Source organism: Haemaphysalis longicornis, unplaced genomic scaffold (genome assembly GCF_048455015.1).
Source record: "Haemaphysalis longicornis isolate Haplotype H1 unplaced genomic scaffold, Haemaphysalis longicornis Haplotype H1 scaffold_1, whole genome shotgun sequence".
NCBI classification, from domain to species: Eukaryota; Metazoa; Arthropoda; class Arachnida; order Ixodida; family Ixodidae; genus Haemaphysalis; species Haemaphysalis longicornis.
In genome coordinates, this window is record NW_027526203.1 from 310,613,154 (window position 1) to 310,639,176 (window position 26,023).

At 45.9% G+C, this 26,023-nt stretch overlaps 1 protein-coding gene across 1 annotated transcript; it reads left to right on the forward strand.

Annotated features, from left to right (window-relative positions):
• The first annotated feature begins 7,387 nt into the window (after positions 1-7,387).
• Positions 7,388-23,615, forward strand: LOC144159387 (uncharacterized). The gene is made up of 3 exons (XM_077690840.1): positions 7,388-7,585; positions 22,998-23,295; positions 23,407-23,615. The coding sequence occupies exons 1-3, from the start codon at positions 7,388-7,390 to the stop codon at positions 23,613-23,615; spliced, it is 705 nt and encodes a 234-aa protein (XP_077546966.1).
• The last annotated feature ends 2,408 nt before the right edge of the window (positions 23,616-26,023 follow it).

Genomic DNA, 26,023 nt, shown 5'->3' on the forward strand with positions numbered 1-26,023 from the left:
CCTCATCGCCTGCGTTGCGTCGGCGCGTTAAACCTCACAATCAATCAATCATTGGGAGAAGAAAACCGTCATAATGTGTTCGCGACTAGGAATCAGACAAGGACCCCGCATTTACTGAGCGGGAATTATGCCACTATGCAGCAATATATTGGGCCATAAGGCAACTGTCGGTCCCTCAGCAGACCTGCGGGATCTAATGCGAACTTTGAATTAACTCGCCATAGCTACACCTGGTCTACGTGGCGCGCCGTAGTGGAGAACTCTGGAATAATATTGACCACCGGGAGATAAACGTACGCCAAAATCTAGACACACGGTTGTTCCCACCTCTCGCCTCCATTTGAAATTGATGCGAACTTACCGCAATGATTAATAAAGTGTATTCGGGCGCGTATCGTAGCACATTATCCGTAGTATCCGATCACCGACTCCGTCCAAGCCAAGATTTTTGTTAGTGACTCGCCTAATTACGTGCCTAATTACGTGCCGGATTTTCCTTTATTGAATATGCAGTTGACTGGTTTTGTACATTCCTGTCTCCCTGTACGTGAAATACGAGGATAGTGAATATGTGTTACCGTTCTATCGATTTGCCTTGATGCGCGAGCCTTACAGCAAGTGGTTTCGATTGCAGATTATGCACAAGAAAAAGTTCAATTTTTTCTTTGGAGCATGTGAGTCTTATTGTCTTCGTGGATCCCACTACCATATTTAGAGAGTTTTATACTCCATCCTGAATTTTCCGGGGGTCGCCCCAATTTCCCGGTCGGGCTATCGTCGCCGTACAGGGAACATTTATTACAGTCGAACCTCGGAAATGCCAACTCCAAGGGTACAGAAAATCTGCGCGAATTAGCCGGAGTTCGAACTAGCGGGGGTCGTTTTTGTAAGCGGCACACCGCACAATATCAATATTATAGCCACTAGAAGGGAGTTCACGATCGAGTAGGCCCTACTGCCCCTTCTTAGGCGCGCAATGTCAATAATTACGTACTTCGCAAGAACGAAATACATGAAAAGTTCGAAATGGGAGCTCAGAAAAGCAGGCTGGTCGCGAGGGTGCTCGCACATCCGGTCTCGTCTTCCCTTTTTTTCTTTAAAAATGTGTACGCGAAGCGAGCACAGACTTACGAGTTTGCGGGTTTGCGTCCCTAGGGCGGCTAGTGACGCGGGAAAATGTGGCATTCGGCTTGGGATTGCGTGGAAGATTGTGCGGATGGGCAATCTTCTATTTAACCCGGCTGCCTGTTTCAAATTCAAATTTTTTCCGTTCAATCACACGTCCCTGCCTTATCTCTGCTCCCCGACACCAATGGTAAGTTTTCTGTTAAAGAAAATCTGGACAATTAGGAATAGGTGGCGTCCTGAACCAGCATCATTTCCTGCAGCCCACCGTAGTGTTGGATATTACCCAAACCTTCTTGGAGTCTATGGGTAGTACTGCTTCAAGTTGGGCTATGCTTGGGTTCTGATGGGCATCCTCGTACAGTAGTAGCAGGTTGTCAGTAGTAGAAAGCTCTCCCAGGAATCCCGTCATGTTCCGTCGTAAAATGTAATTGATCTCAAGGTGCTTTAAAGCCTCTTGATAACCATGGGTTTTATTATTGCCCCACGTTATACAGGGACGTAATGGGTCCAAAGGAACGATTGAGCGTGAGACGAGAAGCATTGTAAGTCGATTTTATGCATGTTACATTGAGCAGCCTGTTTGCACGCCCTATGCTTAGCGAAAACGGCTAAGGGGTTATCGAGATTGAGAAAGTCATTAGGTGGCAAAAGGTTTGTATGGAACCGACATCCAGCCTTGCCCTCGCGGGTACTGAAGTATATAACGGAAGGTATATGGGGAATTGCGCTTCTAAAAGCGGCACAGTGCCATCCCGGGTTCTGTTACGCAGCCGCAACATTTTCGAAAGTTTAAATTAGTTAACATTATAATATCGAAACCCACAATACCTCATCATAAGGATGCAACTTTTAAATTTTCTGATAAAATTTAAGGTATTACGATATACGTCTCATACTCCTTTCCACAACAGAATATACACAGTACTCATGGAAAGCCGCGACATCGTTATTTCGATCATCGCCTTGAATTCAAACATTTTGTTGCTGCATGGTGTTTCTCGCGGCTGTGTTTAAGCGTGATAGATGCCCATACAGCATTAGAAAATACTCACCTTTTTAGGTAGCTATAGCCTACATGCAAGGTCCCATAATTTGTGTTTTTTACCATAGAGACAGTCGTACAGCCTTCATGGCTACAACTATCTCTCCACCCTTCTCCGGGCCCCATTGACCTAGATGACCGCATGCTACGCGTGCGTGTGTTGTCGTCTGCCGGAAATGTTTTCTCGTCGTGACCACAAACAAATCGTGAGTTGTCCTTCTCGATAAAGCGAGAATAATGGTGGAAGACAGCCTTTGGCACACGGTCCTAAATTTGCTATTGAATGGCCGTGGGGAAGCATTCAGCAGCGAGTCCGCTTCTCAATTCTTCGCCTATTGCGCCATAACAATGGTTTGAAAACGTTACGTGGCATTTTGTTCCTCCGTAATGGTTCGAAGTAAGCCTATTTCGGGAATTTCAGTTCCGAGTCCTACAGAGAAAACTTCTGTCTAATCAACGTAGTTTTCTTGTAAGGCCGGGTTCAGACAGTTGCCGCATTTGTTGTAATAACTTTAAAGAATGACGTCATTTCACGTTTCAGCCAACCGAAGTGCGTGACACGCCGTTTTTCTATGGCCATAGATCCCGATATGCCTTCCGCGTCGGTAGTCTGAACATAGCCTAAGAGAGAAAGTGAGATTTAAAATATGTATATATTATGCACAAACTAAATCACACGTTGATGCTGAGGAGAGTTTGGTTGCAAAAATGGTTGCTTGGGTGGGTTAGTAAAACATTTTGCTTCTTATAAAGCGCGAACCAACGAGGTTCACGCTGTTTTTTTTTTTTTTTTCCCTCGTCGGTATCTCGCGATTTCAAGAAGCAAGACAATTTAATGTCTTTCATTTACGAACTCGCATCGAAAATGTAGCCGAGTTATGACAACAGAATTTGATTGATTGATTGTGGTGTTTAACGCGCCGACGCAACGCAGGCGATGAGGCGCGGTGTAGTGGAGGGCTCCGGATTAATTTTGACCACCTAGGGATCTTTATCGTGCGCCGAAATCTCGTACACACGGGCGTTTTTATGACAACAGAACATGTTTTATTCTTAGGTATTATTCTGGGTGTATTTTTCGTCCCCGGGAGACCACTCTGGAGTTCATGGGTGTACTTTTCTTGGCCCAGTTTACTTTAACGCATCTACAAATGATGTATAGCCCATTAAAATCAGTGTCAGCAACCTTAGTTTGCCGACACTGTCAAGCTGTGGAAGGGGATATGATTGAGGAAGGAATTTTATTAAGCATCTATTGCCCACACGTTAGAAACCCTTTCATAGCCACAATTTTACTACAGTAACATCTGCCTAATGTGACTGATAACGCCGCTGGCTATCGACCCGCTGTGTTACATGTATATAAACCCATGCATTTGCGCGCATTTGCCACCACTGGTTGGACCTCTGCCATGAACGTATCCATGCGGGGAAAAAATTCGACAAAAAATTGGAAGTTCACATCTCGGAAAAAAAATAATGCCTTCGTTCAAGCTGTCGTTGCGTTGCAGCTAAGTTTTATTTTAGAGTATAATAGACGTAAGTTGTTTTCGCACAGAAAAAAGTATTGTCATGTCGCATTGCACCTGCCTACCCTGCTTCAACCGCAGACATATTATTAGCGTATATCACGTCTACATAGCTTCTTTACGCTGTGACAGTTGAAATCACACCTCAGTATATATGGCAATAACGACATTTATGCGAAATAATTAGTGTATTTTAATTGCTTTTGCAGTAATGGGTAATGTAGTAAATTTTCCGGAAAGATTTATGTGGCGTAATACATTGTCACAGTAATTCTCGGCAAAAGTAATCATTACCTTGAAAATTACTTCTCAAAAAACGGTTAATCCTTGTTGGGGTTTACCCGCAACAGAACGAATACTTCGCCGACAATCAGTGACAGAGGGATTGACTGCTGTTGAGGCTTAGCTTTCGCCGGTAATACCGAAGAAAATGAATCAAGGTCCCAAATTAGCAGGGAAATTTTTTTAATGCGCCTAGGACAAATAGTCAAAATACAAAATTTCAGTTGAGGCAGAACACACATAACTCCAACTTGCACGTCGGCAACGTTGCCAAAAATTTAAATAAACAAGACCGAGTACACAAATATGAAGAACACAATACAGACTGCTAAGGATACATAAAAGAATATAACGGTATACTATGTACAATAACCGAAACTGAACAGAATGCAAGAGTCTTTTGAACCGACCCTTACACCAGACTCCGAAAGTCGTTGATTGTAACCGAGTACCGGCGATCCACGGTTGCCTTTTCTGAAGCGCGGGATGTAAACAGAGGAGATCCTGTTGCCTGAGGAGAATACATTGCGCCTTCTTGTGTATAAATTTTGCCGAAGGTTCTCAATCCTCGTCGCGCCCTCCAACCGCTGTTTGCCAGTCCCTGTCGTGCGTTCGGAAGCGCCTTGGCACGAGCATCAGCAACCGCCGGCGGTGTATCCAAGCATCGCCAAAGAGGGGGGGGGGGGGGCGCATTTTTGTGGTTGTGATACCCTTAATTTTCAGTGCCGACTTTTACTTCGGTGCTGGCATCGAGCGGGACACATCCCAGATCAGTTTGCTTCAATGTTATGTTGTCTTTTTTTTTGTTTGTTTCTTTTGTCGCACCGACGGTCGTCACTAGAATGCGTTCGAAAAAGTTTAAGCTCCCTCTGGTAGCGTTGTGTCCCCATTCTGACACAATGGCTCCCTGGTGAAGCCTGTGACACATTCATAGCTGCTCCCCAGAAACCAAATGTTTGGAGACGGCCACTAATCTTCCGAGCGGCCTTCGCAGAAGATCCGCATGGTGGAAATAAAAAGGAAGGAGCCATGTCAGTGGTGTTCGACGGGCATGTCTGCGTGTTTTTAGACTCAGGCAGGGGCCGCCACCATGTTTGCACCTTTATTCCGACTTTCAGGCTACCGACCTTTGAACGTAAAGCCCTAAGATAGCGCTCGCTTGGTTACACGTCACGTGCATTGTAACACAACGCTGGGTGAGGTATTCAATGACACGAGCCTGGGTTTTTATAGAACAATGTTAGATCCGTACTGAACACAATGTCAGAGTTAGTCCAGCAGCACTCTATAGCAAAAGGACTTAAACTTTGTGGTGAAAAGAACAAAGTCAGAGGACGGTTAGTTCGAGATGGGGTGGGTGAACGTAGCAGAACGATTCCTGCTCGCTCCTGTGAGCGCAAATATAGGCCAGGTTTTCAGCTTCGGCAGGTCCTTCCCGAAACGGCCCAAGAATTAGCACACTGGGTTTGCCGGGTACTGGGAGTAATATGCAGCTAGCTGAGTGCGCAAAAAGCGCTGTAGATGGCTCTTGAAATTAACTTTATTTTTTTTAAGCTTTCCGGGTTTTTTAAGCACCGTTAAGTTGTCGTCTGGTACCGAATGACGCTTGCTGCATGAAAGAGTCATGCGTCTTCTAAAGACCCATCCCGCTCGGCAATGGCTTCCAGTGTTTTTTGCGGTGGTGCCCAGAGGAGGCAGTTTGTTAGCACCCGAAGCCATTCTTTCCTGGAAATTCCCACAAACGTTTTGTTACCACCTTCAGGCCTTGCGCACAGACAGCGCATAGATGTGGAGACTGTGATAGCCACGACTGACGAATGAACAGCCCACGTGATGTTGCCGATCCTTACTGAGTAATCTAAGCAAACTTTGTTGTTATGTATATTGTGGCGGAAAGCCCTGTTTGATTCCGAATAAGTGCTTGGGGAATCTACCGCATTCTTGTGTGTAGTTACTCGTACTCCGGAAGTTATTCAACATTTACCTTTCCGTTTTTACGCCTTCATTCCGAAATGAGGGGTAGATTACATCGTAAACTTTCAGGGGATGTCACAACACAAGAGCAGTCACGTTTTTCATGCCTCTGGTCAACGGTTTTGTGAAGACTTCCAAAAACGGCCTATATAGCTACCCGATTTGGTTTATAGTGTGAATTCTTTTCCATTAATGTACCTGCAAAAAGGCTGGCGCTAAAAAGATTAAGTACAAACTTATGTGGCCTTAACCAGAATAATGAATCATGAATGATTAAGGACACAGGGCTACGCTAATAACGTCGCGGCGCTGAATGTATTAATGTGCTGGCGATGTAATATCTTCGAGGGCTAACAACGGTGGAAAAAACCTCTGCATTAAATATAGCACTGCTGTGTATGCCACACCGCGCAGTACTTGAACTGAGGGCAGTTTTGGGCCCTTGGTGTTACTCACGCCAGGCTGTACGGGTTACTATTTGAAGCTCTGTTGGCGTTCTTGCGGTGCACAGGCTTGGACCAAATGTGTTGTGACTACATTTAGTATGAAACACTGTGTGCGTGTTCGAAAATTCGTGTGCACCACCTCCCATTTCCTTAGTATATGGACCTTCGCGTTTTTTTTCGCATATGGCGTAGAAAGCTAAGTAAAATGGCCCGGCCAACCTCGCCCTTACCAGTAAATGCATTCTCTCGCTCTCTCTCTATCTATACATACATACATATGTTATATATATATATATATATATATATAGGTGGCTTTCTTGACTGCCTACCCTTCTGACTGTTGAATACCCCTAATTCGTAATAAAATTTAGTTATCGTTGAGCAGTTTAGAGAAAATTAGTGTAATGTTTTTTTCGAAAGGTATTTGCCATCTATAAAATTCCTTATTTTTGTAAAAAAATTCGCTAGGGTTTTTCCTGGGGTTAACCTCGAATGTTCTCCAGAATGGTAGCTTTTTATGCTTTCTGATTCAAGATCATTTGCATCTTTTACTTTTTCTTGATATGTGAAGTGCATGTAAAGGAAGTTCCCATATTATTGAGGCCAGAATGATGCACCGGAAATCAGGCTTCGCAACAAACACCTATGATTCTGGTCGATTGAACGAAATGTGCCCTCAATAAGAGATAGTTTTGTATTCGGCAACTAATTTCCCTTTAATAACGAATGAATGTCCCCACGGAGCGTCATTTATTCATTGTACTTTATACAAGATGCTCCACAAGCCATGTCCATGGCTAAAAATCACTTATGCGACTGAGCTCAAGTGGCACAAAATGTCGTATTCTAAAAGAATAACCCTCGAGGCTGGGTGATAACCCTTCGGAAATAAGAAGCTGACGTAAAAGATGTGCGCGGTTGCTGCTCTTGCCTTGGATAGACTAGGAGGAGGAAGGTAGACTTCACCACCAGCCGTGATGACCACCATGGCCATGGCCGTGACCATGACCATGACCATGACCATGACCGTGACCATAGCCATGACCGTGTCCACCCTTGATTATGATGACCTTGCTGTAGCCTCCATGTCCTCCACCGTGGCCACCGTGGCCACCGTGGCCGTAGTGGCCCAGGTAGCCGCCGCCAGGGTGCACCTTCTTAATGTGGTGCACAGTCTTGACCAAGTACGTGGGGCCTCTGATCGCATGCGTCTTGTAACCGTGGCCATGGCCGTATCCACCTCCATGTCCATGGCTTTTGTACACAACAACGCTGTGTCCTCCATGACCATGGTTGCCTCCATGACCGTAGCCGCTGTATCCGGCCATAGATAGCGCCAAGATGCAGGAGAAGCCAGAAAGGACCTGGAGGAAATACGTAGTTCAGAGATTTTGCAGCGAGGGTAAATTCTTACGCTTTCTCAACTCCCACTGGCCCTGCCTTGCGGTATAAACACATGACATGGCTCTCACTTTTCTTTTGCAGTGTAAAGAGCGTATTACAAAGCAAAAAATAATGTGACCCTATCTTTTTATTCGTAAGAAAGGATCTTTTGATTCATCCGGACAACTTAACTGATTCGCAATAATAATGATGATATTTTCCCAAGCTCAACATCCCTAGGCCGCTGTTTAGAGGGCCTGGGAAGCGCTGCAGTGGCAACGAAATTGGCTTGGAAGCTCATGAGGCAGGACCAACCAGTAGGCCCTCTTGAAATATTTGCTGGGGCATGTCACAGCATCATGTTAAAGTTCCACCGTAGACCGATGATAGCGATTTTTTACGATTTTACAAAGCAAAAAATAATGTGACCCTATCTTTTTATTCGTAAGAAAGGATCTTTTGATTCATCCGGACAACTTAACTGATTCGCAATAATAATGATGATATTAGCCCAAGCTCAACATCCCTAGGCCGCTGTTTAGAGGGCCTGGGAAGCGCTGCAGTGGCAACGAAATTGGCTTGGAAGCTCATGAGGCAGGACCAACCAGTAGGCCCTCTTGAAATATTTGCTGGGGCATGTCACAGCATCATGTTAAAGTTCCACCGTAGACCGATGATAGCGATTTTTTACGATTTAGTTATGACATTTATGTGAACAGATGGGACAATTGATTCGCCCTAATTGGACTGTTAAGACAGAAAACAATTTCGCGTCCCTCAAAGGATTTTTAAAAAGCGGAAAACGCAAATATGTCACGTTTCACTGAAATTAGTCCTCATTGGCTAGGGGTGATAATCAGGAGAGACGTGTGCATGCATTTCCTGCACTCTCTGAATGATGTCACCCTGGACGTCCCCATCTGCTAATGAAAGCGCCACATCAACAAGGGAACAGCGCTATCTCTATGTGATACTCGTAACAGGGAGACCCGGAAACATTGCTCACTGTGCTTTGGCCGTGCGCAGTAACAATCAAGTTTCAGGAGCTCCCGTCACCCGTTTTTGAAAAATCTTTGAACATGGCGAGTTACGTTGGGTTGCACACTTGTCCGATTCTACTGCGAAGTTAACTGAAGGTTTAGGTCTATCGTCTAAAGCAGGGGTCGGCAACCTGCGGCCGGCCCTCGTGCCGCATGTGGCCCGCGGGGATGTATTATGCGGCGCCGGCACGACGACAGAAACTCCCTCCCCTTGTCACTTCCTATCTGAAGGCTGACATGGGAATTTTAATTCAAATGGGGTTAGACAGAAACAAAGCAAGATCGCTTCCAGTTGGCATTGCCCCCATTTTCATATTTAGCGAGATAACGTCTTCACTTCCTTTCTTTGCACCGGTCCAAAAAAATCCTCCCCCCCCCTTACCGCCTCTTCTCGATTTGCCTTCCGGGCCTTGCCGTGTCGGTTGCATGCAACTTGGCCCTCCACCTCTAAATGTTGCCGACCCCTGGTTGAAAAAAATCACAGTACCCGCAGGCGCGGCATTTCACAGCTGGAACACTCCGTTCGGTTTTGATAGGTTTGGATCCACCCTTGCATGCGTGCCGGACGACCTCCGTTGACATGTGTATAGTCAACATATATTCGTTTTGGTCCGCTCTTCAAGTGCCTCTTAAGGGTCTTTCGATAGTTAACAGGGATTAGAAGGCGAGCTGGTAACATAAAATCTTCCTCTGTAAAGGCAATTTTTTGTACTAGAGGCACTGCTCCCAAATACGATAGCTGTAGCGAGGTAGGAATTGTCAACTCTTTCGAATAAAGCAAAGTGACATGCTGCTGCTTGGCCGCTTTACCAGATAAAATAATACATAGTGGCAGGGTTATATGACCCCGATGCGCCCCTTGCCTTTTTAAAAACCTCCATTTGTTTCTGCACAGTTCATTAATAGGCAATAAAAAACCGAGAATCACAATACACAAGCGTCTGAAGTGGTTTTCGAAAAGCTTACCAGAGCCCAGACTGACGAAGACATCCTTCTTGTCCCGCAATGCCGCTTTCCCTGTAGAACATTCCAGTCTGCTTATATATAACGCTCGAACACTGAGCCTTAGTTCAGCATTTCCATTTCTTTTTATTTTCTAAGCGCGCGAGGGAAAATACTGGTCCTCAGTCTGGGAAGAGTAAAAAGCGAGAGTAACGTTGGTGAAGCGTACAGAAGCCAGTGCTAAACACAGCAATGTACAACCTTACCCTCTGTGCAGTAGAGTGGCTCTTCTCGGTGCCAGCGTACCATGTACGAAAAATAAAAAATAAACGCGTCCAAGCGCGGCGCCCACCCCCCTCTTCCTCCCAAATTTCCCACCGCTCTTCGGTGTGTAGCCCCTAAAAAATACAACGCTGCCATCGAAAAAGTAGCGCCGTTCCGCGACAACGCCGTACAGCTCCATTTTCCCTTGTAACTGTCACTGCCATAGTTTTGCTCGAAAGCTAGCATACCTCAGGCGAAGGGCTGGAACAAATCAAACGTCACTCGGCTATACCCAGAGCGTGCATGTTTCGCATGCGGAAGTGCTGGCCACCTCATCATCTAGTTATTCAATCAAGTGCATAGTCCAGAACGACCGCATGAAGTGGGAATTGGTGCGCTCCCTGTCCTTTTACTTATCAGCCCATTTTTCGTTGGTGTCACTTTATGACGCCCATCCGGTCTTTGGCGGAGGCTCCCGCTTGTGCTGTTTTAAGGGCGGCTTCATGACGCGCTTGTCGCAAGGTAACAGGAGGTTACCAGGGGTGTCAGGAATGTGTGGCCTTTACTTCCAAAGCACTGAAACGTAATCCGCGTCCTTCAGTGGCTCATTCGTCCCCTCTTGTTTTACAATCAAGTGGCAAGCCACTATTAAATTCCATTGGTGATCCACTTTTGCCAATAGAAGGGCAACATCTCCAAAAATATCTCTTAAAAATCAGCTCACTCCAGTGACGATACCCAGCCAAAGGAGTAGGCTGCAAAGGAGTAGGCAGAACTTAATTGCATTGGTTCTATCGCTCTCTTTAAAATTCAATATTCATAGTTTGCGTGTCCAGTCTAAACCTGGGCTAGTAGGCACACCGCAAAGGAGGGCTCAAGGATAATATCGACCATCTGGGCATCCTTTAAAAGCGCCGAAAGCTCGAGGCACAGACAATTTTTTTTTTCATCTCTATTACAAAAACAGCCGCAGGGGAAAGAACTCGCGGTTCTTGGGCTCACTAGCACAACGCGCCTTAGCCACTGAGCCACAGCGGTGGGTTTCCGTCTCTTTCTATTTCTATCTGCCGGTTTCTTACCATCAAGGAAGAAAAAAAACTCCTAGTACGCCTGTTCTTCTGCGATAAAACCTTTTACATATTCGATGTCTATCGATCACCAGATTAACGAAAGCAATGTGTTTGATTCCAGGCATGAATAAGATGTTCTTCTCCATGGCTCTACGTATTTCTGTGAAAATTCACCATGTGTCTCTGTGGTTCATCGATATAACACGTACTGCAGAGTGCTGCCCCAGGCTTCCTTTCCGCTGAATAATGTAGGCATCCATGAGTCCTGCTAGCGCATTGTTAGCTCGAAACGTTATTGCCTATATATAATTCGTGATAATTGTTTTGCTTTGCTGGACGACTTAATTCAGGGACAGCTCGGCAGGCCAACATACAGACCAACGCTTTCTTGTTTAGGTGGTCTAGCAAAGGGCAGCACTGTCCTTAAAACGCACCCTCTCAGGCACGCTGCCCAGCTTAAGCAGCACGGCCAGGGCGCCTGCGTGTAGGTTTGGAAAACCGGCTTCATGGTGCGATGCTCATCTGGATATTTCGAAGACCGTTTGTTGGTAGACCTAACCTTTCAAAGCCCGTTTTTTTTTCACTGCGTTTGTTAACTATTTGTTCGTTTGGTACCATTTCTGGATATTTATTTATATATTTATTATTTATTTATTTATTTATTTACTCCAGTACCACTTGGGTATTTTGACAAGAGGATAAAACGTTCAAAACATGAAAGGAAGGCAGAAGAACGCATACATATGCACACACAAGAGTAAATAAACTGGGGTACGGTGCCGCATCTGGGATGGATCACTTACGCCCACTGATGTTACAGGCTGCGGTCATCTGGGCTGTCTGCTCCTGGGTCCCCGGATCCTGCGAGCTGACTGCTTCCGACCGCCTGCCTCTTGCTTGGCCGAATTCAACCCTCCCGATGCCAAACTTCGACGAAACGAGCGCTTCAATCTGGCAACGCGGAACGTCCATATCAGCTCGTGACGTCACCGGGGAAGCACATAACCGCCAGTCATCAGCCGCATACTGTGGGCATCTTTGGGTACGGCGCCGCATCTGGGATGGATCACTTACGCCCACTGATGTTGCAGGTTAGTTACATGAAGGGTGCTTCCTGTACCAAGTGTAATCATCCATGTCTCATTGCGGTGTCGTGCCCACCAGAGTTTTGCGGCGTATTGAAGCGATTATTGCGTGTATCTTACCTGTATTCTGACGTCTTGAAAACATTGCTCATGCTTTCGGGCGATGTCGAATCAAACCCGGGGACAATGAGCAAAGCCGAAGCTGATGCCTGTGCTTCAGCATTAGAATCATTGAAAAAACTTGAAACTGACCACGCTGCGATGTCACCTGATATGAAGCGGCTAAGCGGCGAACAAGAAACTGCTAAAAATGAAATCAAATTACTGAACGCTAAAATCGCTGCCCTCGAGGCAATGCTTGCATTTCGAAATAACACCGAAGGGCCTAGTGAAAATGCTCTGCTTAAAGTTTCCGATCGGCTGACTGAAATCACGTCTAGATGTGACGATGCTGAATAGAAGGCAACGTCGTTCACATCTTCTTTTCTTTGGGATTGACGATAGCGAAACGGAGGAATGGGACGAGGCGGAGGAGAAAATAACTACCCTCTGCTCTGAACGACTGGAAGTTCGGACAACTAGTCAGCAGTTTGAACGAGTCCACAGGCTCGGCAAGTTTACAGAGGGTAAAAATAGACCCATTATCGCAAAACTGACTTTCTTCAAATTCAAGTAGCAGATATTCTCCTCTGCAAAAAAAACTATAAGGAACGACTTTTTCCATAGGCTAAGATTTTTCGCTGGTGACGCGACAGGCTCGGCGCCAATTGGTGGGGTTTGCCAAGACCCAAAACAAGTCCTTCAGAGTAGCAGTTGACCGCCTGCACATTGACAAAAAAACTTACGTCTATGATATCAACACTGATGCAGTTGTAATAACAAGTAGATAGCTGGAGCCGAACAAGTGCATGCAAGATCCGAATGAAATTTCACTTCAAACAATTCTAACATTATCGATATCATCAACTAATATACGTAGTCTAATGCCGAAACGGGATCTAGTCTGTTCGTTCCTACATGACAGTGAATGCAACTTCCTTGCCCGTACCGAAACATGGCTTTACCCTGATATCACTGATAATGTAATTTTTCCTGATCATAATAACTTCCACATTTACCGAAACGACCATAAAAATCGACGTGGCGGAAGTGTACTTCTTGCAATAAAAAAGAATGTGCAATCATATGCAATCAATGTACACTCCGACATAGAAATTATCTGGGTAGCCTGTGTTACCAAGTTCACCACCTTACTTATCGGTAATTGCTACCGTCCACCTGATTGTAGCCATTCATTTGTTGACGACTTGCGCAGTGGCATAACCGAGGCCACAAAGTCATGTCGCTCCGGTGCCATTTACATTTTCGGTGACTTTAATTTTCCCGCAATAGATTGGAATCAGTTGTCTTCCTCTTCCCACTCTTCCACAGAATGCATAAATCTTGCCTTAGATTTTAACTTATTCCAAATAGTGAATCAACCTACGCGCGGTTCTAACATCCTCGACCTAATTCTTACCACGGCTCCTGAAACGGCAGGGCCCGTACTGCACATTGATGGTTTCAGCGATCACAGCCTCCTTCAAGTAACCCTCAACATTCCGCTACTCTTCTCCGGTAGTGACAACAAAAAAATTCGTGATTATAGTAAAGCCAACTACAGCCAAATTAACGCCGAACTCGAAACATTTTACACTGATACATCCCTACCATTTTTCGACCATCGTTCAGTAAATGATAACTGGGTGCTGTACAGAGATAAATTATGTCTTTTAGCTAATCAGTATGTGCCGCTCATCAAAGTAAAAAATGATAAATCGAACACCTGGTTCACGAAATCTCTCCGGCAGCTTAGAAATAAAAAGAAACGGTTATACCGCGCAGCTAAACGCCATGACAAGCCTTCTGCGTGGCAAGCATACAAAAACTTTATGAAAAACTACTGCTCCTCCGTACAGGCTGCTAAACATAAATATTACTCTGTCGATTTACCGTCCGTTTTGAAATCAAATTCTAAAACGTTCTGGTCCCTTGTTTCCCCTGAACACGATGGCCAACAAATATCCCTGCTAGACGATAACTTTGTTCCCCTCTCAGATAGTCATTGCACATCAGCATTTAACGCATTTTCCTCATCTGTTTTCACCCTTGTAGACCATTATGACGTACCATACGTTCCAGAGCTTGACATCGCATACATGGAATCGATTGAAATAACTGCCGAAGGTATTTTACATCAAGTTAATAACCTTAAGCTCTCCACTTCAGCAGGTATTGCAAAAATCAATTCTAAAATTCTTAAAAACACCGCCTCTATTTCTGTTAACATTTTGTATCACCTTTTCAAACAATCGTTAGCGACAAGTCAACTCCCCTCCGACTGGAAAATTGGTAAAATAGTGCCTGTTTTTAAATCTGGTAATAAGCATTCACCCGAAAGTTACCGTCCAATTTCTCTAACTTGTATCTGCTGCAAAATTCTTGAACATATAATAGCTTCGCATGTTTTCCGACACTTAGAATCTAATAAGTTCTTCTTTCGCAAACAACACGGATTCAGGAAAGGTTTCTCTTGCGAAACGCAGCGGCTGGAACTAACAACAGAATTGCACTCCAACATGAGCAATAACCTTCAGACTGACTGTATTCTGTCTTGATTTTTCCAAAGCTTTCGATCGTGTAGCTCATTTCCGTCTACTTTCTAAATTATCTGCCCTCTGATTGGACTCTTTAACCCTATCTTGGCTTCGTAATTTTCTTTCATTTCGTCAGCAGTTTACTGTAATTAACAATTCCCCCTCCTCTCTTTCCCCCGTGACTTCTGGCGTACCACAAGGGTGCGATATCGGCCCTGTATTGTTCTTAATCTATATAAATGATCTGCCAAGTAACGTTTCATCCTGTATGCGAATTTTGGCAGACGATTGCATAATATATCGTTCTATATCCTCCCCCGACGACCAATTAGCACTGCAAAACGACCGTCATCAAATTAATGACTGGTGTAAAAAATGGGTAATGTCACTGAACAAGGAAAATGCAAAATAATATCCTTTACGCGCAAGCAAAACATATCTAACTATCGCTATACAATCAATAACCACCCACTGTCACAGGCATCTTCCTATAAGTACCTTGGAATCTACCTCACTACCAATCTCTCCTGGTCTCCCCACATTGCCACCATAAGCGCAAAAGCTTCCAAATCTTTAGGATATCTACGCCGTACTTTACATAGCTGTCCAACTCCCGTCCGTTAACTAGCGTATGAAACCTTCGTCCGCCCACAGCTAGAATTCGCCGCTTCTATATGGTCCCCTCACCACAACTACTTAATTAATATGCTAGAAGCGATTCAGAATAGGGCGGCCCGTTTCATTTCACGCGATCATGACTATCACAGCAGCATAACTCAAATTAAGCACAACCTTTCACTTCAACCACTCAGCACTCGCCGCGACATTTCCCTTCTCTGCCTCTTTCACAAATACCCCACTTCACCTTGATGTTCCTTCCATTACTTCACGTAGGTTGCTTAATCACCTCAGTTTCACGCGGTTATATGGCTCAACTGATTCGTTCAACTCATCTGCTCTTCCTCGCGCCATACGTTTGTGGAATGATCTTCCAGACAACATCGCATCAGTATCAGACAACAATACTTTCCGTCAATTACTGTTCACTCTCTTTTAGCAATAAGGTCTTACCACTGTTTTCGCGTTTTTTCCTGCCATGTCCTGTATCCCTCTTTTAATCTTCCAATTTTTTTTCTGCTGGAAGGCCAAGACAACGTGTCTTAGCACGTGCTTTCTATTTTTTTTTTTTGCCAGTGTCGCTCTTCGTGCCTGAGTACGAACTTTTCATGCTGGAAATGTCTCTTTACGCGCGCGAGTATGTTCTGCGTTTTTTCCTGTAATCTCTCCGTTGTGCATACTCAAGACTGCAGAAACTGATTGGTGCACTTCGTCTGCGCATATTTGGGTATCTGGTTGTTGTCCAGTTTACCTACTAGCGTGTTAGCCTACTAGCGTGTTACCTACTGGCGTGTTTACCTACTAGCGTGTTATTGCAAATACTTGCAATGTTTGTGCGCAGTTTACGTGTGTGCGAAATGATATTGACTTTTCCTTTTCTTGTTATCGTTTTCGAACTTGCACGTGTATTGCGAACCTTGTCGTCATAAGTTGTTCTGATGTTTTTTTTTTTTAATGCAGAGCATTTCTTTAACTCACGATGTCACCCGGCGTTGTCGGCGTTGGCGTGCCTCGGCGTCCGCAACAGCCGTTCCAGGTGCGCCCTCTCCCGCACTCCTCCTCTCCCGCATCACGCTACCCTCCTCGCTCTCAACAACAGGTCGGCACCCCTCCCCCTACACTATATAAAAAAATAATACTTACCGGCACCTGGGTTTCGATCCCACGACCCTGCGGGCGGAACGCAAGGTACATGGTGCTCTACCCACTGCGCCACAAAGCAGACACAGAATGGAAGGCTACGAACGCGCCTTATATCCTTGACTCATTCAAACTACGTCAAGAAGCTGCTGATACAACGCATTCACTACCACGAACTCCCGAAACACTAAACGTTAACGCAATACACCCACCCCCTATGCGACGCATTTACTCGAGTCCCCCTCGCGGGGAGATGGGCCCTTTTATGTCGTTCCACTACATAGAGTCACAATAACACAAAAAATATAAATATTTTTAATCAAGTAGGGAGTTCGGAATCGTTGCGGGCATTTTTGTCGCTGGTGGGGTGATCCTGTCCACACAGAGCGCATTTTGGCTCGCACGGATGGCTTTCTGGTGGGTTTTAACTCGTGATTTTGTGATGAATGATCTGTAACTCTTTCCTTTGTTACCCCCCTTACTCAATTCTCTGAACAGGGCCCTGTAAGGTATTTTAAATAAATAAATAAATAAATAAATAAATAAATAAATAAATAAATAGAAGGCATGCGGTCATAGTATATTGGAAACGACGTAAACAAGGTAAGTGAAGGCAGTTGAACTAGGGTGTTAGCTGGTTTTATGCCATTATTGTTCGCAGAAAGAATACATGAATTGTGAGTTATGCGTTGTAAAAGGGGAAATGGTTGGTTGATGCCTTCGCCTAGCGGCATATCCGGGTGAGAAATGTGTCCGAAAAGTTCAATATAAAGTGGCCCTTCAGAATTTCATACGTGAAAATTAGCCTATATTAACTGTTTATCTGTGTTATGTTGTGGTAAACTGACTCTAGTCCTAATGCTCGAAAGAGAAGTGCAGCAAAAACTGTTATACGTATAGACCGTTCCATCGGGCGAGGGGGAAACGTACTCTCGCACGCAGCGGTCGCAGCGCGCGGCCGCCTTTCCCCCTCTCTGGAGTGTGCGCGCCGATCACGGCGGGCCTCGCGCGGCTGCTCCTTTGCCTTGACTACGCTCTGTAGGCATCGCGCGTGCGGGTTTACCACTAAGTTACACATTATTTTATTGAAATGTAAATAAGTGAGCCAGACTTGGAGCTTTTGAGTTGCTTGTGTGCTTTAACACGCAAGATGTTTGGCAATTTTGTTCTGCTGAGCTCTTTCTGTACACCTACTTTGGAGTAGTTACAGAAAATTCTTCTACCTTCTTTCCAAACTAAAATAGGTCACTGAAGCTTGCCTCTGCCGCAGATGGTATTAGTTCCATCTCCACCGTTGCTGCGGTCACATTGCGGCAAACCCAGCTCCAAGTATTACGTGGGCTGGCCTTGGCGATTTTCACGGTGACTACCACCTCCCTAGGTTGTCCCTTTCCCCAGAAAATCTGAGGGGAAGGGGCAAGAGGGGCTACTGAAGGGGATTGTACTTCTCTTCTTCCCCCATGTCCGAATCCGGCAAAATAAAGTTGTTCACTCACTCACTCCAGCCAAGACTGCAGTCTATTACCCAAATGTGATGTCTCTTTGTCGGCAACATCAAACTAAGGAACGCAAAAGCGAACGCTTGTCTGGTTGCCCAACGGCGGACACTTAATAAATCCTTATATGACGCTCTCGAGGAGCTGTGTTGTTTATTTTATTTATGTTGTACATTAGTTGCACGGCTAAATTGTTCTGTAGAGCCGCTCGAAATTCTAGAGAGAGGGAGCTTGTTTATATTAGCGGCAGTGCTGGCTGAGGGTAAGGTGTGACGCTCTCGAGGAGCTGTGTTGTTTATTTTATTTATGTTGTACATTAGTTGCACGGCTAAATTGTTCTGTAGAGCCGCTCGAAATTCTAGAGAGAGGGAACTTGTTTATATTAGCGGCAGTGCTGGCTGAGGGTAAGGTGTTTATATATCGATAAGATGTAATACAAACTATGTAATGTGCCAAATACTTCCAAACTTTCACCCAAAACTACGTGTATTAACCCCTGCAGGGATATGAAGCCTGAAGTCTGTTACACTGACACGCGCTTCTGCTTGTTGCCCATGGGCGCCGAGCGAATAACGGTTAGATCGTTTTAACAAACATCAGTTTTTGCAGTAAAGCGATCTAAATACCCGCTATACGCTATCCCGAGCACACACACGCAAACGACAAAAAAATTGGGACGAAGTATTGCAAACATATGTTCGACACGGCATCGTTTACTCACCGTGGACCACGCTACCTCGAGGCGAATTTCAGCTCCCCTGCGGCCCAAAAAGCCACCAATTTAAGCCAGATCGCTTACATTGGTCATACGCAAAAACTTTCCTATTTAAAGTATTTTACGGAAATGGACGTACAACGCGCTACAACGCAAAATTCACCGAGCCGCCGTTGGCGCCCATGCACCGCGGAGCAAACACCCAAGCCAGCAAATCGGCCAGCTACGAGAGGGCGCTGCGCACGCAAGATGGCGGCGCCCTCGTTGGAATGGTCTATATCGCACGTCCAATTTCTGAACGCTTTCGAGATCACGAAACCACTCTAAAGATACTTAAAAACATAAAAATTTGCGGTGAAATGAGCCACTCACATTTCGTGGTATTCTCTCGCCGGAAATGTGGAGGACGCTTAAAACACGACAGTATTATCCCGCCAGGTCGCATCGCATGAAAACTTTCCTAGCCATGAAAACGTTCCGATCCGGCTCGCACGGTACCTTTTGGGGCAGCGCCTTGCGATCCCGGAGGTTTCAGCGGGCGCCGCAACGTGGCGCTACGGGATGTGGCGCTACGCTGGCTTTCCTGCGACATGGCCCCTTAACGCTGCACATTAAAATTTAATTTGTTTGTGTGTGACTTGACGAGACTTCGACCTGTTTCTATAGGTGCGATGGATCAGTTACAAATCAATTGTTGTTCAAAATAACGCATACCAGCAAATATTGATTGTACCGTTACAATGGCTATACAATTCGCACCGTCATCAACCAGCACAATGATATTGTCGTAAGCTTATGAAAGTATTTGCTACCGAAATTATGGGTAATTACAACGATTTTATTTTATAAATGAATATTTAAATATGTACCTATGTAGTCTTGTCAGAGTTCTAAATGAAGACTGAAGTTGCTAATATGAATTGCTAATATGAATGATTCATGCCTTAATAGACGATCGTTTTAGCTTAAGTGTCGTGCACATAGCTATAAATAACCACAGAACGAGCAGCAATGGCCCTGTGTTATTCTTGTTCGTGAAAGTAGAAACAAGTCGAAACTTGAAAGTGGGCAGTTCCAAAGTCTAAAGAAAAGTTGCAAGAGCACTTTGACTGGAGAAGGATGCCATTTGCGCTCCTCGCCCGTCACCTTAACTTCGCCGAATTTGTGCCAGGAAGGTTCCGGCGTCGAATAGGCATGATGTGTTGACGATAACGTTTTCAGTTATCGTCAGATCTTTGAAAATTCTTCTGCGCGCACATTGAATAACTCCATTACGCCAGTAAAAAAAAGTCTAAGATGAAAGTAATGTGTCGGGAACAAATAATACGCCAACGTGGTGTGTTAAATATTCATCTTAAAACGCTACATGAAGCGTCCCTTCGCAAGGAATAGTTTTAATACGGCCGAAATTCAATACGAGTTTTTGAAAATCAATTCTTCACATGCTCTATCCAATTGAAGAATTTTATCCCGTTATCAAGGAAACGTTGCGCTACGTGGGGATTTCGAATTCCTGTATAAGTGCAGTAAAATCACGTTAATTCAAACCGCAAGGGGAAGCCATCTCAGTTCAACAACTAAAGTTCGAACTAATGAAACATAAGAATAACAAAAATGCACTGCCACTGGGAAGCAGTAGGGCATGTCAACAGCTTGTTGTGCGAAAAGTCCTTGATTGCCATCTGCCTTTTTTCTTGAAGGCTACAGCCATCCCTTTTTAATAACCAACGAATGTAGCGGAAGGCCTTCCCCGGCCCTTCAAAACTGAAGAGACGGGCGTAATTCAATCTGCCCATGACATTAAAGTGGACGGCCGCACTTGAGCTTGGTCTTTTCCCGCCCCGCCGTCACTGGCGGCGACAGGCTCTGCGATTCTGACTTGACATATTATGTCTGCACCGGTCAGCGCACCGCACGCCACTGCCGTTGCGTTCTCATAGAAAGTAGTCCAGAAAGAATACGTCTTCCAAAGAGTTCGATATGGCGAATTTAGAATAGTTTGGTCCGGATTTTACCCTCTCTGTTTAATGCTCTGACGGTTCCGGAGGCGACGCAGCCTCGTGTGCAAGCACTGGGGCGTACCTCCGGCCGTGGACAGGCGCCAGACCGCAGGGGTGGTGGCGCGTAGTTTGAATTATCTGTGGCGGAACGTAATTGGGTTTCAATAACGGGCTTCCTTTATAGTTGTACTTCTATGGAGATTCGCAGTACCAAATCGTGCGTCTGTGAACCTTGCAGGAAATCAGCCCCTGGCTGTATGTAGCAAAGCCCAATTCAAAAAAAGATTCAGGTTAAAGATCTTTTCTGTGCAGAAGATAATTACAAAACATTTAGGATCTGCACAGCACGCGACACAGTAAAATGCCACTACAATCAAATATCTACCAAATATCTGCACGGACACAAGCAAATATCTTCTGTGTCCGTGACTGAGTGAGTGAGTGAGTGAGTGAGTGAGTGAGTGAGTGAGTGAGTGAGTGAGTGAGTGAGTGAGTGAGTGAGTGAGTGAGTGAGCGAGCGAGCGAGTGAGCGAGCGAGCGACCGAGCGACCGAGCGACCGAGCGACCGAGTGACCGAGCGACCGAGCGACCGAGATATAAGTGGGGATCACGTGAACATTACGGCTCGCCTGTTTTCAAACATAATAATGCCCTATGACGTCTGGACAGGGCCTTTCAAAAAATTCATGTACTTAGAAACATCTGTTGAAGTGAAACTATTTCTGCTCACATTTCCCTGTACGGTAGGTTTTAGATTTCAACAATGAATGAAGTTGAGCTGAAAGAAGGCCAAACCTTTTTATAAACTGCTCTATCGAACCTTCACTACACAGCTTACTGCCGGAAAAGACGAAGGAAGAGAAACGAGACCTGCCGTACCCGACTATTGCACGTGTTAACCGGGAAAGATCGGCCGTCGGTGTGGTATTTTGGGGTTACTATCTGGCATGGTGTGTCGGCGTCGAATAGATGCGTTAACAATCTCGCGTCGAAATTCCACATACGTGGACAACGTGCAGAGGAACTGTACGGTTCGCCATTTTCGCAAACCCGTTCCCTGGGAGCTTCTTGCCATGCAATGTGCCTTTCCTGCATTGATTTGCTTTGAAATTTTCGTAAGTCCTCTCTGCCAGGTTTGTTTGTTGTCAACGGCTCCTCTGAGGAACATTGTAACGTTTACTACCCTATTATCTTGAGAATAAAGCACGCAAGCCGAGGCAGAATAAAGCAACAGTTTTATCGTTCTGTGCTGCCAGAAGATACGACAGTTTGGATACGTAGAGCGGCTTCCCTTTCAGTTTCCGACGGGGAAACAAGTTTTAGTTGATCTGGGTACCCTGGAACTGGTATAAAAGGGAGAATCTTCACTGAACTTCACAGACACTTCGGCGACTCCACCCAAGGCATCAACAATGAAGTCTCTGGTAAGCACAAAAATCTTCGTGAATACGTTTTATTTGAACCGATTCTATAGAATCCTTTTGAGTATTCGTTGTCTTTTCACCGGGAAAAAGTAAATCCTCTGACAGCTGAGTGACCCATTCTTACGTGGGCAAAGAAGTTAGTTACATTAAAATATGTACACAGATGAGCTCTCTTGTACTAGAGCATTCCGCAGTCACCAGGTCCAAAATGGGAGTGTGTGTTTTTCAATGCCGAAGCATTAAATTCCCATTGAGCGAAAAACCAGGTTGGCGTTGTTCGGTACAGAAAATGTTCACAGCTGTAAACAGTAACCACCATATGCAAAATGTCAGTTTGTGCCAAAGTGCGTATGTGGGTTCATTTAGATGATGCAAGTCAATAAGGTTGGAAAAAAATTGGTACATAGGAGTTTGTACGGAAATCAAACCTGGCTGTCCAGAGTATAAGCCCAGTGCGATACCACGACGCTAAATGAGTCAACTGCCTGCGCTGGAGAAAGAGCGCCGAGGGCGTGCGACGCTCAAATAATATCGCGTGACACGTGCAAGTGAAGGCATGTGACGATAACAGGTGCACCACAGCACGGACAAATCCGATTCTGGGGAAGTAGTGCTCGCATTAAAGGATAGGGAACTGCACCCCGCCTTCTCAAAATGCTTGCAGTATGCGTGAAAGTGTGTGTAACAGATCGTACAGCGTCTACTTCAGCGTGATCAGCGAAATGCTTTCCCATTCGCACACTTCAACAGTCTTAATTGTCTCTGAATTTTCCTCTCTTGAAGGCCATCTCGACGCTTTTTGCCAGCCTGCTCAGCACAGTCCTGGCTGGATTTCTTGGTGGTGGCCTTGGCTATGGTGGACCTGGCTACGGTGGCCTGGGCTACGGTGGACTGGGCTACGGTGGTCTCGGCTACGGTGGCCTCGGCTACGGCGGCCTTGGGTACGGCGGCCTTGGGTACGGCCTTGGGTACGGTGGCCTTGGCTACGGTGGCCTTGGCTACGGTGGCCTCGGCTACGGTGGCCTCGGCTACGGCGGTCTTGGGTACGGCGGCCTTGGGTACGGTGGCCTCGGCTACGGGGGTCTGGGAGCAGGCGTCGGTGGCGTTGGCGGCGTCGGTGGCGTTGGTGGCGTTGGCGGCGTCGGTGGCGTTGGCGGCGTCGGTGGCGTTGGCGGCGTCGGTGGCCCTGGTAGTGTCGGGGTGGGTAGCAGCGTCGCCTTGCTGCGGGGCGGTCCACCCTTTGCCAGGGTTGTGGCCGGGCCAGCATTCCTCGTCCGGAGCTTCCACAATGTGAACAAAATTCATGGCGGTGGCGCCATCCTCGCTCACAGCGGGCTGGGAGGGGGATATGGCGGACTAGGCTACGGACCCGGATATGGAGGTGCTGCTTACAAGGGATGAGCGAAGCAGTTGAAGCAGGTGTCTTCAGCAACGAGTTATGATGAAAAATGCGCGCTTATAGCGTATGTATAAAGTCACAAAAAACGTGTTGTATAGAAATGCGGGCTCCGCAATCCTTCAAAAATCTGTGACATAAAACATTATTCATCAACAAAACGACATCCGTGCTTTATTGGTGAAAATACAAACTACTGCCAGGTGTGCGTTTTCTTTTATGTTCTGTTTAGCTATAACAAAGGTTATCTTTCGCACCACTCCGTACGGAGTAAGGTGCGGTGGCTATGCCTAAATTAATCGCAATTTGTGAAAATACCCACTCCAGCTATCATTGTCGATCAAGTAATAGCATTTTAAGTCCATTTCACAACAACAGCCCCCAGTAAATCATCATAGCCCGTGCTTTTTCTCGGCGTGTGGCAGGAAGCTTGCGTCTGCCGCCGTGTACCCGCCGTGTACCCGTATGCTCTGTTTACCGCCGGCCCCACGGCGAATGCGGCGCCGAGCACATATCTGTATAACAAAACGGGTTTTTCCAGTTTGGGAGCTCTATATCGAACCCCATGCTCTCTGCTTCTGAGGGGCAAATATTGGCCACTCGACTGGGGCATTTTGTCCTATATCATATTTTTACACGTAAAGCTCGTGGTGGAAAAGCCGCAGGTTTTTGCGCCAATTTTTTGCGTCGCCCACTTCTTTGAAGCCGTTTTGTGTGCCTGTTGCAAAAGTATTTGAGCCATAATAAACAATGTGAACGCGAAATATTTATGGACAAGACCTTTCCAAACTGATAGCGCTGATAGCGCGGCTTGTACATGTCAACAATGTTTAGCGCAAAGCAAATATGCCACATATTTGACGCACAACATAAGTACATAGACAAATTTTAGGTGTCATTTTAATTAAATTTAACGTTGGCGCAATGGGTTAGTGTGGTGCACTGCTGTTGGTATCGACGCTATTTCTCCTTGAATACGAACTAATGTCTAGTAGCGAACGGCCAGAGCCACAGTGGGTCGGGTGTCAGCGTTAGGTTGTCTGGAAAGGGTGTTTGGGTTATACAGTCGACTCTCAATAATTCGAAGTCACTTATTTAGAATTTTCGGTTAATTGGAAGTCATGTTCCGGTCTCGGCAATTTTACATGCAATTCAATAGAAAAAATCACTCGATAGTTCGAAGCTAAAACCCAATATATCGGTTAATACAAAGTTACTTCGAATAAAAAGCATCAAGGTGACCGTCCCATATCCATCAAATTCAAATTTTACGCGCTAAAACACCACTGCGCTCTGCACTGGGTCGGCGATATCGCAACTAAGGCGGCGAGCAATCGTAAAGCGGCAGGTCAGCTGATACTCGCGCCGGCGTACGCCTCTCTCTCGTTTCAGGTCCTCAACCTTCTTTCTTGCGCACAGCTCCGCGTGGGCAGTTTGCGTGGTGAAAGCTTCAGGGTTCGAATTTGGCGATAAGTCTTCTATCAGGGAAAACCGTTTCAAACCCTCGAACTGCCGATGGAAGTCGACATTCTGAACGAAATCAGCGCGGGAGACGTGTTGCGGAGTTATGGCAGTGGTGTTACTATGCTTTCTGTTTATTCGGAAGTTCGGTTAGTTCGACGTTTTTTCGCGGTCCCCGTGGACTTCGTATTAATGGGAGTCGACCGTACTATCATCGTAATTCAGCAGGTGCTGGCCTTGTGTAGCGAGGTCTTTAGTTGGCACCATGTTGTCTAGTCGCAAACAAACAAACAAAAATCCGCTAGTTCTGCAATCCCCGGGGCAGGCGCGACCAGTAGCCCCTTTGACATTCCTTGAGGCGCTAGGGAGATGTTATTCGCCTTAACTTCTCATTTGAGGTTGCTCTTCTGGGGATCGGTCGTTTCATTAAGGATGGTGCATTTTGCAGTACCCGGGGTTTAAATGGTGCTGTTTGAAAAGGTAGTGTGGTTATGCGTTGTGGTTGCGTATGTTCGGTATGAAACGCGATTCAGTAAACCTAAATAACAGCCCATTCCGTTCCGGGAAGATGGTGCGTGATTCTATTTTCCTCCATTCCTCAAAGTGGTGCCCACGTTACATTCCCATTCCCACTGCTACTGCGAGCTCTGGCACTGGCGCGCAGTGCGGCAGTAGCCGTGCCGGAACAGCCCCTTCGATGCGCCTTCGGGTGCCGGGAAGATAATACCAGCCTACAACTCCGAATTTTAATGCGAAAGCCTGAATGACCCGTTGAGCAGAAAAACCGCTATCCGGCGTCTGAAGCAATGAAACGGTTCCTAAATTGGACGACGTTGGAAAGAGAATAAACGTAAAGGAGCTTAAATAAACTTTTATTGAAGCCCGATCCGACCACGTACCTGGAGGCGGACCGGAGGGGGGGGGGGGTGGAGTTCTTAAAGCAGGGGTCCCT

Bases quoted from the DNA above. Each gene is read 5' to 3' on its own strand.
- LOC144159387 (XM_077690840.1), top strand. From the start codon at position 7,388: ATGGCCATGGCCGTGACCATGACCATGACCATGACCATGACCGTGACC. The intron at 7,586-22,997 runs GTACGTGGGGCC...CCTCTCTTGAAG, and splicing joins TGGTGCACAGTCTTGACCAA to GCCATCTCGACGCTTTTTGC. The intron at 23,296-23,406 runs GTCTGGGAGCAG...GTGGCCCTGGTA, and splicing joins CGGTGGCCTCGGCTACGGGG to GTGTCGGGGTGGGTAGCAGC.